Source organism: Hibiscus syriacus, unplaced genomic scaffold, assembly GCF_006381635.1.
Source record: "Hibiscus syriacus cultivar Baekdansim isolate YM2019G1 unplaced genomic scaffold, ASM638163v2 tig00111303_pilon, whole genome shotgun sequence".
NCBI lineage: Eukaryota > Viridiplantae > Streptophyta > Magnoliopsida > Malvales > Malvaceae > Hibiscus > Hibiscus syriacus.
This window is the reverse complement of record NW_024063049.1, coordinates 857582-873269: the sequence shown is the minus strand read 5'-3', so window position 1 is coordinate 873269 and position 15688 is coordinate 857582. Positions and strand designations below refer to the sequence as shown.

Sequence of the window (15688 nt, the reverse complement as noted above, 5' to 3'; positions counted from 1 at the left end):
CAATTTCTAATCCTAATCCTATTGATCCTAATTTGACTATCCAAAATTCGTGTTTCAATCATCCTGGTCCTAGAAATCATCGTTTTTGGTATTATCAATATTTCGACTCTTACAAAATCCGGGAAGAACGTATTCCTTCTCGTCAAGCTATGTTAGCTATTAATTTTAAATATTTTCCTCTTTTACAAGAGTGGAAATTTGATAAACTCTTTGACCTTGAACCCATCGTTTACCATCAACTTGTTTGTATTTTCTATTCTAATGCCGTTTGTGTTAAAGACCAAATTGAAACCGAAACCATAGGAATTCGTTCCTACCTTCTAGGACAATTCTTATATATCGACTCGACTTACATAGCCAATACTTTCGGATTAGATAATGAAGGGATTTCAAATGAAAAATAAGTTTTAGGATCTCGTTATAAAAGAAGGGATACTGCAAGTGTCCTAGACCTTCATGAACGTTTTCTTTATCTAATGATTTCTTGGTGGTTTCGACCATCTGGAGGTCGTTATTCTACTCTTAGAGCCTTAGATCTTTGGTGGTTACATTGTTTCGAAAACAATATTAAAATCAACCTACCTCAGATTATTTTTGCTGAAATTGTTGAAACCGTAAATCTTGTTCCTAATAAAAAACTTTGTTCATCTCTTGTTTACGGTTGTATTTTGAGTAATCTGTTTTCCAAAGCTGGGCTTAGAGTCGGTCTAGATGCCGTTTTTCCTCTTAAGAAACAAATTAACCTTCTTTCCTTAACGAGAGCGGGATGGATTAAGGATAAGGAAACCGGGGAATGGGTTCGATCTTCTGCAACTACTCCGGGAGCTAGTTCTTCACGAGCTCCACCCGAAGCTGACGAAGATCTCGAGCTTGAGCAACTAATGCGAGACATCGATGAAGCTGAAGATGAACCTGAGCAGGTCGAGGAGCAGCCCGAAGAGCAAGCACAACAATCGACTCAAATGCCTCCATATTTTCAATCTTTTATGAAGACATTTGATTACCGATATGCGACCATGGATTCGCGCTTTAATTCTATAGAGTCCCATTTATCCACAATGGGAGCTCAACAATTAGAAATTCTTTAGGAAATGCGTGCAAATAATGAAGCAACCAACGCACGTATTAATGACCTCACTAACGAAATGGCCGCTATGCGAGCTCGTTTTCCTCCTCCTAATCCGGATATATGATTAAATGTTTTACTTTGTTTTCCAAACTTATTATTTTAACATTTTGAATATTTTGGGATGTTTGAATTTGAGGATTGTGAATTTGTTTGGATTTATGGATGGTTTGAACTTATATGTTTGGTGTGATTTATTTATTATTGCATCATTTACATCATTATTAGCAATATGACCAATTTTGCCATATCACATTATTTATGAATATTGATTACGGAACTAATGGCTAACGTTTCTCTAAATTGTGATCTTAGCAGCTTATGCATACATATACCTAATCAATTGGCTTAATATTTTTCACGTTTATTTGAATCTTTTTGATTTAACAAAAAGGGGGAGAAGTGTGTTTTAAATGTGTTTTTAAAATGATAAATGGGAGAAGTGTTAAAGTAAGGGGGAGTAATTTCAAAACTTTGATTTCAAAATCTTAAAATTACTAAAATGTTTTGTTATATCAAAAAGGGGGAGATTGTTGAAAACATTTTGATATTTCGATATAACAAATTAAGTTAAATGAATTTTAAGATTTTCCAAAATGATTTTCTAAGTATATTCGATATAATTATTCGAATATCAAAACATTACTCAAAATATTTCAAAAATCATTTTTAATCCTTACTTAAGTGTAAAATTAAGTTTTAATCTTAAAACAATTTCAAAATAATCTTTCAAAGTATTTCGAACCATTTCAAAGCCAAAAATTCCAGATTGCTCAGAGGGAACCGATTCCCCCCCAAGGGGTACCGATTCCCCCCTGAATGGTTTGGCTCCGAGATTTCCAGAATGCTCGAAGGGAACCGATTCCCCCATAGGGGGTACCGATTCCCCCCTGTTCAACTGTCGAAATATTTGAATTTTACACTTAGGGAACCGATTCACCATAGGGGGTACCGATTCCCCCCACGCTCCAAACTGTTTTATTAATTGTTTTCACACTAAAACACCTATATGATCTTCACTAATCATCCCCAACGTTCAGAAGAGATTCAAGGTGTATTTAAACAAGTTCTGAAGCCCTTGATCAACAAGAAATCATAGAGAAAGCATCAAACACCAAGTTTGTGCAAATCAAGCCAATTTTCCTTTCAATACTCATTTTGCTTTCAAGAGCACCATTTGTGCTCATTTGTAATTATCTTTGAGTGTTCTTTTCTTGTTCTAGAATTGTGCAAACATCTTACCTTGTGAGGTTTTCTTGTAAGTTTGCAAATTTGTAATCTTCTCTTTGGGAAAAAGAGTGTTCTCAAGAGTTGGGGTATACTCTTGAGGGATTTTGTAAGGTTATCTCTTTGGCCTCAAAAGAAAGAACAAATTAGTGAATTTATTGGAAAATCCTTAGTGTGGATAGCTAAGGTAGTGGACGTAGACTTTGTTTGAGAAAGTCGAACCACTGTAAATCGCTGTACAATTACTTTCAATTTTTCTGCAAAAGCTTCCACGAAATTTTTAATTGCCAATTCACCCCCTCTTGGCCGATTCCGTCGATCGATTAACTCAACACATTTATTGGTAAATTCAATAAGTCCTTCTCACTAGAACCATCCAATTACTTGGATTTGAATTTATTAAGAGTTTAAAAAACTCAACATTTATATTAGTAAGTTCATTATTTCCTTCTCACTTAGGAATACCCACTCAAATTGGGTTATGAACTTATTAAGAATAGATATTCAGCCAAAATCGGTAAATTCATCAAGTCTTTCTCACTAAGACCACCCAAAGCCTGGGCTATGAATTTATTAAGAGCACTTAAGCTCATCCTGGGCATGCACATTATTTGTCATAGGGATAGGAAGTAAGAATGTGCACTATGAGTCTTTCCATGGTTTCGTTTGACCACATGGAACTTAGTTAACTAAGTTAGGTATCCACCATGAATTTCTCAACCAATGGGCTTGAGACCCATCCCCCTCGACGAATCTAGGACCAGCTTCCGACTTAACCCTTTGGTAAGCGGATCTGTTAGGTTCCTTTCCGACTTCACATACTCTAAAGAGAGCACTCCATTCTTTATTAAGTGTCTAACTGATTCATGTCTTATGCGAATGTGTCTTTTCTTACCATTGTAAGCTTGGATTTTAGCCACACATATCACAGCTTGTGAATCACACAATAATGAAACTGGAGGAGTCGGTCTTCCCCACAACGGAATATCTGCTAACAAGCTTCTGAGCCACTCAACTTCTTGCCCAGCTAGGTCAAGAGCTATAAACTCTGACTCCATGGTAGAACGAGCAATACAAATCTGCTTTGATGATTTCCACGAGATTGCTGCTCCACCCAAAGTAAAAACATACCCGCTCATAGAGCTTACCTCATCATTATCAGAAACCCAGTTGACATCAAAATATCCTTCTAGTACCGTAGGAAAACCAACAAACTCAAGTTTCCAATCCAAAGTACCCTTAAGATACTTCAGTAAGCGTTTAAGAGCAATACAGTGCTCAACACTCAGATTATGAGTATATCTACTCAGTCTACTTATAGTATAAGCAATATCAGGCCGATTATAGTTCATTAAGAACATTAAGCTCCCAATTAATTTAGCATATTCAATTTGGGAAACGCTAATTCCTTTATTCTTAACTAGATGTATGCTAGGGTCATAAGGAGTTCGAACAAGGACGACATCAAAACTGTCAAATTTCTTTAGCACTTTCTCTATATAATGTGCTTGACATAAAGAAAATCCCTTCTCAGTTTTGGTAACTTTGACTCCTAAGATTACATCTACTTCTCCCAAATCTGTCATCTCAAACTTAGTGGACAATAAATTTTTAACTTTGTTAATGGACTCAATGTTAGAACTGAAAATTAACATGTCATCAACATAAAGACTTATGATAGCACATTCAGTGTCAAACATCTTCGAATACACACAAGCATCCGAACCATTCATAACAAAACCAAAACTAAGAATCGTTTTATGAAATTTCTCATACCACTGTTTAGGAGCCTGCTTAAGTCCATAAAGTGACTTTTTTAGTCTACGGACTTTGCCTTCCATACCAGGTGCTTCAAAACCTAGTGGTTGCTCCATGTAAATCTCCTCATCTAGATCTCCATTCAAGAAAGCAGTCTTAACATCCATTTGATGTACCTACAACTTAAGAATAGAGGCTAGTGCAAATAATGCACAAATCGTTGAGATTTTTGTAACGAGAGAGTATGTATCAAAGTAGTCTAAACCAAACCTTTGAGTGAACCCTTTGACAACTAACCTTGCCTTATACCGCTGAATCGAACCATCTGGCCTTAGTTTCTTCCGGAAGACCCATTTGTTAGAGATTGGTTTGAATCCCTTAGGCAAGTCAACTAATTCCCAAGTATGATTAGACATTATCAATTCTAGTTCATCATTAACAGCGCTTTTCCAAAAACTAGCATCGATAGATCTTATAGCTTCTTCAAAAGTTTTAGGATCCTCATCTAACAAAAAAATTTGAGCTATAGGATCTAAAATAGAGTCTAAATCATTTATTTCAGAAATAAAGGAAGTAATAAAGTCTGATCCAAAAGAGGTTTCAACTCTTTGCCTTTTACTTCTTCTAGGCTCAAAATCAATTTGTTCAGAAGACCTAGCAGGATTACTAGAAGAAGTTGATGGAATATATTCTATTTGTGTTTCAATATTTATTCTTGGTTCCTTTAAAGGAAAAGTATTTTCAAAGAAAACAGCATCCCTTGACTCACAAATAGAATAATCTTGTAAAATCATGAATCTGTATGCAGTACTATTCGTAGCATACCCTATAAACACTGCATCAACAGTTTTAGGTCCGATGGTGAACTTCTTAAAGTCTGGCAAACCCACTTTAGCCAAACACCCCCACACTTTCAGGTATTGTAAATTATGAGTGTATCCTTTCCACAATTCATATGGGGTAGAATCTAATTTCTTATGAGGAACTCGATTCAAGATATGAGTTGACGATAGAATGGCTTCCCCCACATGTTATCATAACCCTGAACTTATTAGTAAAGAATTCATCATCTCTTTTAAAGTTCTATTTTTCCTTTCGGCTATACCATTCTGTTGAGGAAAATAGGGGGCTGAAGTTTCATGAATTATGTCATTCTTTTCACAAATATCTTTTAAGAAATTATATCCATATTCACCACATCTATCAGATCTAACCCGTTTGATTCTTCTATCTAATTGATTTTCAACTTCTTCCTTATAAATAAGAAAGAAGTTTTCAGTTTCATCTTTAGTCCTTATGAGATAAACTTTTGTATACCTTGAATAATCATATACAAAAGTTATGTAGTAGTGTTTTCCTCCTTTACTTTCAGTGTTTCTAAAATCTGCTAGATCAGTATGAATAAGTTCTAACAACTCAGTCTTTCTATTAGAAACAGTCTTAAAGTGAGGTCTAGTATGCTTAGCTTCTACACAAATCTCACATTTGTTAAAGCTAGTTGTGTCTAGTTTAGGCAGAACATTCATATTTATTAATTTCTTTAAAGAATGAATATTCACGTGTCCTAATCTAGCATGCCACATATCAATGGATTCAACAATATAAGCAGAAGTGGTAGCTTTATTTTCATTAAATTGAGTTTCTATGACAAATAAACCATTGCTTAAAAACCCTTTCCCAACATAATCACCATTTCGGGAAAGTACAAGTTTATCTGCCTCAAAACTAACTTAATGCCTGCCTTATTTAGAAGCCCACCACTTATCAAATTTCTACGCGAGGCAGGTACATACAGAACATTATTTAAAGCCAGAGTTTTACCAGAGGTCAGTTTGAGTAAAACCTTGCTTTTACCTAGCACTTCAGAGCTGCTAGAGTTCCCCATGTACACACATTCACCTACGTTCCCATCTTCGAATTCGGTGAAAAACTCATTCCTTGCGCAGAAATGCTTTGAAGCGCCAGTGTCAACAACCCATTCCGAACTGTTTTCCACCATATTGACTTCTGAGACCACCGCAGCAATGATCTCATCATCTTCTTCTATAACGTGCATCTGTGGCTTGTTTTCATTCTGGCGGTCTGAGCGGTGTTGGTATTGGTAAGCTTTGTGGCCGGGTAAACCGCAGACATAGCACTTGAGCGTCTTTCCTTCAGGTTTGGCCTTTCCTGACTTCTTGAAGTTGGTAGCCTTTTGAGGTTTCGTCTTCTTGTCTTAATTCCCATATTTCATGATCTTATTAAATTTAGACTCAACCAAGTTAGCTCTAAAAGATAAATTACTCATAGAATTAGTAAGCTTATCTTTTAAACGTTTGGCTTCTACAATCTTCATATGGCCCACGAGCTCTTCAAGGGAAATTTCTCTCTTCTTATGCTTAAGAGAGTTGCGGTAGTCTGACCATGACTTGGGCAGCTTCTCAATGAGAACAACTCTTTGTAGCACCTCGCACATTTGCATCCCTTCGGCGATGATGTCAGGGACTAGGTTCTCATAGTCATGGACTTGATCCATTATCGGCTTGTCATCAGCCATCTGGAATTTGAGCCATTCGCCGACAATGTACTTCTTGATGCCAGCATCGTTCGCACCATACTTTTTATCGAGAGTATCCCATATTGTCTTGGCACTCCTTTCTCTAAGGAACATATCAAATAATTTATTTGACATGTGACTGAGCAGATGTCCTCGCACCGTTTTGTTGTCTTTCTCGTACTTCTCGTAGGTAGCGAGTGCAGCAACGGCAGTTGCTAGGGCATCATCATTGAGGACTGCATTAACATCATTACCGGTAGCTGGGGTTGGCGGCATGGTAGGTGGTGGCTTGAGCAACACGTAGTCAAGATCAAGTTGCTCGAAGAATATCAGGATTCTTTGGGACCACCTTCTATAATTCTTTCCACCAAGTGCATTGAGCTTGGAAAGATCGAGTATCAGTTTGCTCAAAGATGTTAACATGATTGCAGTATATAGAATTCGTTTCTAAATTGTTGGTAAAATAGACTGTAAAACTACACCGTTAGCACTAACTGGAAATATAAACAATAATTAAAAGGAACATATTCGTAAACCGTGTCGTGGTATAACCACTGCCTTAGAAACGAATTCGCCCCAATGTGTGTAATCGTTGCAGTAGGCGGACCGTCCCCCGAGGTTAAAACGGTCGCTCCGAATTCCGTACACCCGAAATCGAAGTGGACTGTCGGTGGTATTGCTCTTCTTATCGAAAAGCACACAGAGAGAATATTTAGAAAATAATTGGAGAGTGAATTCTGAATGTTGAGTGTGTGTTGAGAAGATGAATATAGCTCTCTATTTATAGGCAAGAAATAGGGTTAAAATCGTCCATAAAATTTCAGGATTAAATCTCTTCTTTATAACAGCTGAAACGTCTAGATGAACCTGACTCAGAAATAGTTCAGGTTCATTGCATCATTATTCAGCTGTTATAACTCCCGAAATTATATCATGTAACCCCTGGAATTAAATCAAATAACTCCTGTAAGTCCTGTTATTAACAGCTTGTCTCCTCTGTACAAAGCTGGAAATCAGTCCAGATACATCTTAACGTTTTTTGATTTAATTTAGGAAAAGTTGTTTAATTTCTGATAACTCTCATAAATCAGTTGTTATCATTTGAATTTAAACAATCCTCAGCAGCCTATAAATATCAGTTGAAATCTTTCACATTTTTCCATTTGTTTCTTTCAAAGAGAAATTCCTCAAGAATTTTCTCTAAAAAGATAGTATCCGCGCGGAGGTGTCGAAGACACGTATTACCACGACCAGGACCACAACCACGAGCAGAGCCGAGCTGTACCGTGATGAACCGAGCCGAGACGGACGGCGACGGCGACGGTGCGCGAGAGTCTCCCTTGTTCTCTTTCACTCATCAAGGAAGTGGGAAATCCAAACCATAAATACCCATTCCCAATAGTATTTCCAATACTATGTGGGATTGAGCATTACCAACATTCCCCCACTAATGCGAAAGAATTCTTCTGAAACTCGAAAACAAAATTTCCAGAAGAGCAATAGCGAGATTAGTTGTTTAAGCACTAGTGAACGTATCTGGAACTAGTACATAGTGATAATGAGCAATCCTTCTCTTAGATAAGTGAAACTAGTCTAGAACTTTCTAAGATGGGGGTAAACTCATAACACACAACTAACCCCTTCATCCACCTGAGTCCTCGATGTGTAAGATATATATATATATATACAAAAGTATATATTTGGCCATCTTACCTCAGAATTCTAGTAAGTATGCTAGAAAAATAACCCAACATTTTTCATAGAAGGCGGCTAACCCTTCTCACTTACATAGGTTACTTCATCAAGTTTATCTCGATATAAACCCCCCTTAACAGGAATATGAAATAATTAAGAGCTTTTATAAAAGCTCAACCTCACAAAGAGTATGGTGACTTTCTTCAAGTTCATTATAAATGAACCACCCAAACTCTGGGCTAAGAAGTCATTAAGAATAAATATTCGACCTCATTTATTGGTAAATTCAATAAGTCCTTCTCACTAGAACCATCTAATTACTTGGATTTAAATTTATTAAGAGTTTAAAAAACTCAACATTTATATTAGTAAGTTCATTATTTCCTTCTCACTTAGGAATACCCACTCAAATTGGGTTATGAACTTATTAAGAATAGATATTCAGCCAAAATCGGTAAATTCATCAAGTCTTTCTCACTAAGACCACCCAAAGCCTGGGCTATGAATTTATTAAGAGCACTTAAGCTCATCCTGGGCATGCACATTATTTGTCATAGGGATAGGAAGTAAGAATGTGCACTATGAGTCTTTCCATGGTTTCGTTTGACCACATGGAACTTAGTTAACTAAGTTAGGTATCCACCATGAATTTCTCAACCAATGGGCTTGAGACCCATCCCCCTCGACGAATCTAGGACCAGCTTCCGACTTAACCCTTTGGTAAGCGGATCTGTTAGGTTCCTTTCCGACTTCACATACTCTAAAGAGAGCACTCCATTCTTTATTAAGTGTCTAACTGATTCATGTCTTATGCGAATGTGTCTTTTCTTACCATTGTAAGCTTGGATTTTAGCCACACATATCACAAGCTTGTGAATCACACAACAATGAAACTGGAGGAGTCGGTCTTCCCCACAACGGAATATCTGCTAACAAGCTTCTGAGCCACTCGACTTCTTGCCCAGCTAGGTCAAGAGCTATAAACTCTGACTCCATGGTAGAACGAGCAATACAAATCTGCTTTGATGATTTCCACGAGATTGCTGCTCCACCCAAAGTAAAAACATACCTGCTCATAGAGCTTACCTCATCATTATCAGAAACCCAGTTGACATCACAATATCCTTCTAGTACCGCAGGAAAGCCAACAAACTCAAGTTTCCAATCCAAAGTACCCTTAAGATACTTCAGTAAGCGTTTAAGAGCAATACAGTGCTCACCACTCGGATTATGAGTATATCTACTCAGTCTACTTACAGTATAAGCAATATCAGGCTTATTATAGTTCATTAAGAACATTAAGCTCCCAATTAATTTAGCATATTCAATTTGGGAAACGCTAATTCCTTTATTCTTAACTAGATGTATGCTAGGGTCATAAGGAGTTCGAACAGGGACGACATCAAAACTGTCAAATTTCTTTAGCACTTTCTCTATATAATGTGCTTGACATAAAGAAAATCCCTTCTCAGTTTTGGTAACTTTGACTCCTAAGATTACATCTACTTCTCCCAAATATGTCATCTCAAACTTAGTGGACAATAAATTTTTAACTTTGTTAATGGACTCAATGTTAGAACTGAAAATTAACATGTCATCAACATAAAGACTTATGATAGCACATTCAGTGTCAAACATCTTCGAATACACACAAGCATCCGAACCATTCATAACAAAACCAAAACTAAGAATCGTTTTATGAAATTTCTCATACCACTGTTTAGGAGCCTGCTTAAGTCCATAAAGTGACTTTTTTAGTCTACAGACTTTGCCTTCCATACCAGGTGCTTCAAAACCTAGTGGTTGCTCCATGTAAATCTCCTCATCTAGATCTCCATTCAAGAAAGCAGTCTTAACATCCATTTGATGTACCTGCAACTTAAGAATAGAGGCTAGTGCAAATAATGCACGAATCGTTGAGATTTTTGTAACGAGAGAGTATGTATCAAAGTAGTCTAAACCAAACCTTTGAGTGAACCCTTTGACAACTAACCTTGCCTTGTCTCGCTGAATCGAACCATCTGGCCTTAGTTTCTTCCGGAAGACCCATTTGTTGGAGATTGGTTTGAATCCCTTAGGCAAGTCAACTAATTCCCAAGTATGATTAGACATTATCGATTCTAGTTCATCATTAACAGCGCTTTTCCAAAAATTAGCATCGATAGATCTTATAGCTTCTTCAAAAGTTTTAGGATCCTCATCTAACAAAAAAATATGAGCTATAGGATCTAAAATGGAGTCTAAATCATTTATTTCAGAAATAAAGGAAGTAATAAAGTCTGATCCAAAAGAGGTTTCAACTCTTTGCCTTTTACTTCTTCTAAGCTCAAAATCAATTTGTTCAGAAATTCCATTTGCTTCTTTCAAAGAAAAATTCCTCAAGAATTTTCTCTAAAAAGATAATATCCGCACGGACGTGTCGAAGACACGTATTACCACGACCACGACCACAACCACGAGCCGAGCCGAGCGGCGGCGGTACGCGAGAGTCCCCCTTGTTCTCTTTCACTCAACAAGGAAGTGGGAAATCCAAACCATAAATACCCATTCTCAATAGTATTTCCAATACTATATGGGATTGAGCATTACTAACAACATGTATCCGAAATTTTATAATAAATAAAGTATTTTTCTTCTATCAATTTACCTATCAAGTGGTAATAGAGAATATTTTTTTATCACGTAACTAAATCTACCGACTTTTATAAAGAGTGTTTCTCCTATTATGTGAAATCATTGTTATGATGTAAACGTAATATCTATATCAATACATACATGCGTGCATATAACACTCAGTGGCGTATGTAATTTGTTTTTAGGGTGGAAATCTGTTCTGAAATTTGAATTTTCTTCAATTAATTACTCATTTATTGATTTTGTCCATCCTAAAATTCTATTTATGTCCACTCTGTATAAAAAACTTTGTATTATTAGTAGTGAAATATTTTTTGAATGTCACTAATAGCTATGAGTTGCATGGCCCATGAGGATGGAGTGGTGCCATCGATGGTTAGAAGAATAGACCGACTTCCACCAGGGTCATGGTCGTTGCCAAGGTGGCTCGTTGGAATGGACCCATCTGACCCTATGGTTGGGCACCACGGTCTTTGCGTCCAATGAGGTAGCTCACGAGATGTTCAAGAACCACGAGGTGGTGCTAGCTGGCCGAAAGATCTACGAAGCCATGAAAGGAGATTTGGGCCATGAAGGCTCCCTCAAAACTTTCCAGTACGGCCTGCATTGGCTGATGAGACGACTGTGCACCTGGAAGTTGTTCGTGACGAGTCGCCTCGACGCCTTGCGGAGAGTCTAGAGGCGGTGGACCGACCAGGTGCTGGATTTCATACGAGATCCAAGATATTTGGGCCGTCAAGTTCTTTCAGAAAAGCTAGAACTATTTGATTACCCATAAAAGAAGCCCACATCAGAATCCTTTTACTCTACTCCCGGCAATACCAGATCACAGCCTTAGCCCGCTCCTCAAGTCTTCAAAAAGTAGACGGACAATACTAAATCACACTCTTTGCGTCGTTGACTGATGGATTTCTTCTCTCAGACTGCAAATGGAGTTTTGGGGTAAATTTCTCTCTATCTCGCTGCCATTGTTTGTTTCAATTAATTATCTTTTCTTTTAATCTTTCTTTCAGTTACGGAATCAGCAGAAATCAATGTTTATTTGTATTTGTTCATCGATTATTTCGGTTTCTTTGAAATGCTTATTATATGTTCAGATACTGTTTTCCAGAAACGATTTGATCTTTCAGGCTTTTTCTTTTTCAAGTTATTTTGCTTTCAATTTGATAGTGTTTATCTTTGATTATGCACATTAGAGTGCGGCGTAGAATTATTATTTTTTTAATATATAAAATTACTTCCTGAATTGCTTCCCCTAAGTTAGGAGTCCTCTTGTTTATTGCATAAAACTTTAGAATATGTTCTCTCTGCTAGTGCTCTTGGTATTATGTTCCATCATAGTCTCTTGATTGAAACTTTTGCTTCTTAATGATGATTGCATGTTGATTTCATTTTTAATGTTTGCATATTTGCAATTTCATGTTGGTTTATTCACTTATCATTTCATCCTTCAACGTTTTTGGTTCTAATGAATTATGAACGCCCGTTGTCCTCTGCAATTTGGCAATATATATGTAGGTGCTGAGGTTAAAAGTGGACAGATCTTTGAGGTGGAATTGGAGGATGGTGGCAGTAGGATCTTGCATATTTCACAGGTTATCAGGGAACTCTGGTTTCCATACTTTGTTGCCTGTAATAAGATATCTATTAATTTTGCTGCTGTATAACTCACAGGTTGCCCTTGGTGAGGTGACCGGTGATAAGAAGAAAGAAAAAGGAAATGAAGATGTTTGCATCTATCTTAAATTCAATAATAAGAAGTTTGTAATTGGAACACTTTCCCAAGAGAAATTCCCCCAGATGCAATTGGATTTGGTGTTGCATGGCAAATTTGAGCTGTCCCATACCTGGAAGAACGGTGGTATATATTTCACCGGGTATTATGTTGATTCAACTCAAGGTTGTGGTAAGTCATTCTGATAGTGTTTTATATATTTTTTAATAATGTTTAAATCTGTAAACCATGTTTCATTTTTTACTTCACAGATTCTGAGTCCGAAGATGAGTTCCCTGAACCCACAATTAATCCCGTAACGCCTCATGCTATAGCATCTGATCCTCCTACAACGTCAAAGCAGGTTAAGATTGCGGAACCAAACAAAGAGGAGGATAGTAGTGACGATGAGGATGAAGATAATACTTCTACTGAGGATGAAGTGTCCAGTGATGATCAGGTAGATGTCCAGCAATTAGAATCATAGCCAGCTGATAAGTTCTTCCCGTTTTTGGGCAAATCATAATTCTGAATAGTTGAAATAAGGTGTTAAACTGTTAATGATTGATGGTACATTACAGACACGACTATCCTTGTTGCGAACCTAGTAAATCTTCGATATTTTCCTTTATTATATATTGTCTTTATATCAAGTTACTGTTTCTTTTTCATCCAAAAATTTGCTGAATTAAATGTTCTGTTTCTATCTTGATCTTGGTTGGGGCTGTTGTTTTGATAAAGCTGTTTTTATTGTTGTTTCATAATCCAATTTGTGACGTAATACTATGTCTAGTTATTGTTGATTTTGACTCATTGTTTTAGGAACCTGGCCTGTTAGTAAATGGTGAGAATGAAAGTGATGATGATAGTGAAGAAGAAAGTTCAGATGAAGATCAAGAGACACCTGAGGCTGAAAAGGTAAAAACATATGCTTTAAGCTTGTCCATTCAGGACTTTGAGGTGTTTCGGTTGAGTTTTTACTTGTCATTCTGATCACCGCCACTGGTGATTGGTTTTCCTTAGGCCGGACCAAGAAAGAAGATGTCTGCAGAGTCGGCTATGAAGACCCCTGCTCCCGGGAAAAAGGCAAAGCTGATCACTCCCCAAAAGACAGGTACATTTTCTCTTCTATGTGCTCTTCTTGAGATGTTGATTACTAAATGACTAATGAGGGATTCATAATTGCAAAATCTTTGATACAGATGGCAAGAAAGTGGGCGGACATACCGCAAACCCTCACCCTTCGAAACAAGCAGGAAAAGCATCGGCCACCACTGGTCAGGCGAAAGAGAGTTCAAGTTCAGGTGGTTCATCATTTCTTTGCAAGTCTTGTGGCAGGTCAGTCTTATCAAATACTTAAACCGATTACATTTATTTTCGCATGGATTAAAATTCATTGCCATCAAAACTTGTCCAGGTCATTTGGCTCTGAAAATGCTTTACTATCGCATTCCAAGGCAAAGCATGGATCTGCAGTGTAAAAATAAGTCGGTCTAACAATATCTTTGTTTACATATTGCCATTTCTGGATGAACTAGTGAACATGATTAATGTCATGTTTATATTATTTCCCATCGTTATACTTGTGTTTAAGGCATTAATTGATCGTGTATTTTTTGGTATCCTTCGTTTTTATTTAACGAATTATGCAATAATATTATTTCTAAAATTCGAATCTAAGTTTTCTCTTTGGGAGTGCAATGTGTCCTGCCACTATATGCAACACTTGGTAGATATCAGGGATGGGCATAGGGCGGGGCTAGTTGATTATTTGGTCGCCCCAATCCCGATCTAAAAATTGAAAGCTTAGGTTGATCCTGACATGCCCGATGCTCGAGGATGTTCCACTTGTCTTGGTAATCAAAATGGTACAATTAACTTTTTTTATATTCGACAAGATAGAGAGATAATTGAATATATATATAAAAGAACACTATATTATTTATGTCGAAACGATTTTTTTTCTTTAAAAATGAGAAAGTGAGATTTTAAAAATCACATTAATTTTTATTTAACTCTTTCAATTGATTTTTAATTTAAAAACAAATGCAATTTAAAAAACATTTCGTTTTGAAAAATTTTAGATTTCCTTTACGATTGAAAAAATACGGTTCAAAGAGTCGTCACCAATTTTTGATTTGGTGTGATTGGATACCCAAAAATGTTTGTTATTTTAAATAAAAACTAATTTTAATTAAAACAACAAATTAAGGTTTGCGTTACTAAAATATGAGTTCGGGAGTCGGTTACGTGCGGGGAAGGATTAGCACCCTACAAAGCCTTAAAACGGTACCTAATCGATTAATTAATGTTTTTACAATGAATTTTACAAATTCGAACTTAATTTGATTTTTGATCTCATAAAACAAAGATGTGAATTTAATAATGTTCAAAAGCACTCAAATAAATTAAATTAAGATTACCAAGTCGTTTTAGAAAGATAAATAATGTTTGCTTATTTACAAATATCGAGACCAGATTTTAAAAGCTATAACAACTTTTTCTCGATAAATTTAAATAGTCGAACATTTCTTTTTCTTCCATTTCCAAATTTTAAAGTGATGGATCAATTTTTAGGCGTCACTAATGAGATACACTTTTATTTTAAAAATATTAAAAGCGGACCTCAAATGCGTTATGACAATCCACTTAAAACAATTTTAAATTAAAAGTGTATTACCCTTAATCCAATTATGTAATATGTCGAGTTATGCACATAAGATTAACACTTATTAAATAAATAAGTAATACAAAACCTAAATCTATACACACACGAGGGTACTTAATTTATCAAATAGAAAAACAGCAAAACTAGAGTAAAACTAAAGCATACTTAAAAGCAATATATATACATGTGCGCGTATATTATGATAATTTGGGCATGCAAAAAAATATTGCTATATAAAATATAAATGCATGATGGCATTTTGACAATCAAGGAACTTAATATATATATATATATATATACCACACATGTACGAGCCCAGGAAAGCAATGT

At 36.3% G+C, this 15688-nt stretch overlaps 1 protein-coding gene across 2 annotated transcripts; it reads left to right on the top strand.

The window, feature by feature from the left end:
* The first annotated feature begins 11865 nt into the window (after positions 1–11865).
* On the top strand, positions 11866–14275 carry LOC120158089 (histone deacetylase HDT1-like). 2 transcript variants are annotated; one of them, XM_039169021.1, is made up of 8 exons: positions 11866–11918; positions 12495–12571; positions 12651–12876; positions 12963–13150; positions 13513–13608; positions 13714–13804; positions 13893–14028; positions 14108–14275. In XM_039169021.1, the coding sequence occupies exons 1-8, from the start codon at positions 11906–11908 to the stop codon at positions 14169–14171; spliced, it is 891 nt and encodes a 296-aa protein (XP_039024952.1). In that variant the 5' UTR covers positions 11866–11905; the 3' UTR covers positions 14172–14275. The 2 variants fall into 2 exon arrangements, with proteins under 2 accessions (XP_039024952.1, XP_039024951.1); XM_039169020.1 differs by having other exon boundaries at positions 12651–12882.
* The last annotated feature ends 1413 nt before the right edge of the window (positions 14276–15688 follow it).

Coding starts and splice junctions, on each gene's coding strand:
- LOC120158089 (XM_039169020.1), top strand. Junction 12,572..12,650: donor GGATCTTGCATATTTCACAG/GTTATCAGGGAA, acceptor TATAACTCACAG/GTTGCCCTTGGTGAGGTGAC. Junction 12,883..12,962: donor TGATTCAACTCAAGGTTGTG/GTAAGTCATTCT, acceptor TTTACTTCACAG/ATTCTGAGTCCGAAGATGAG.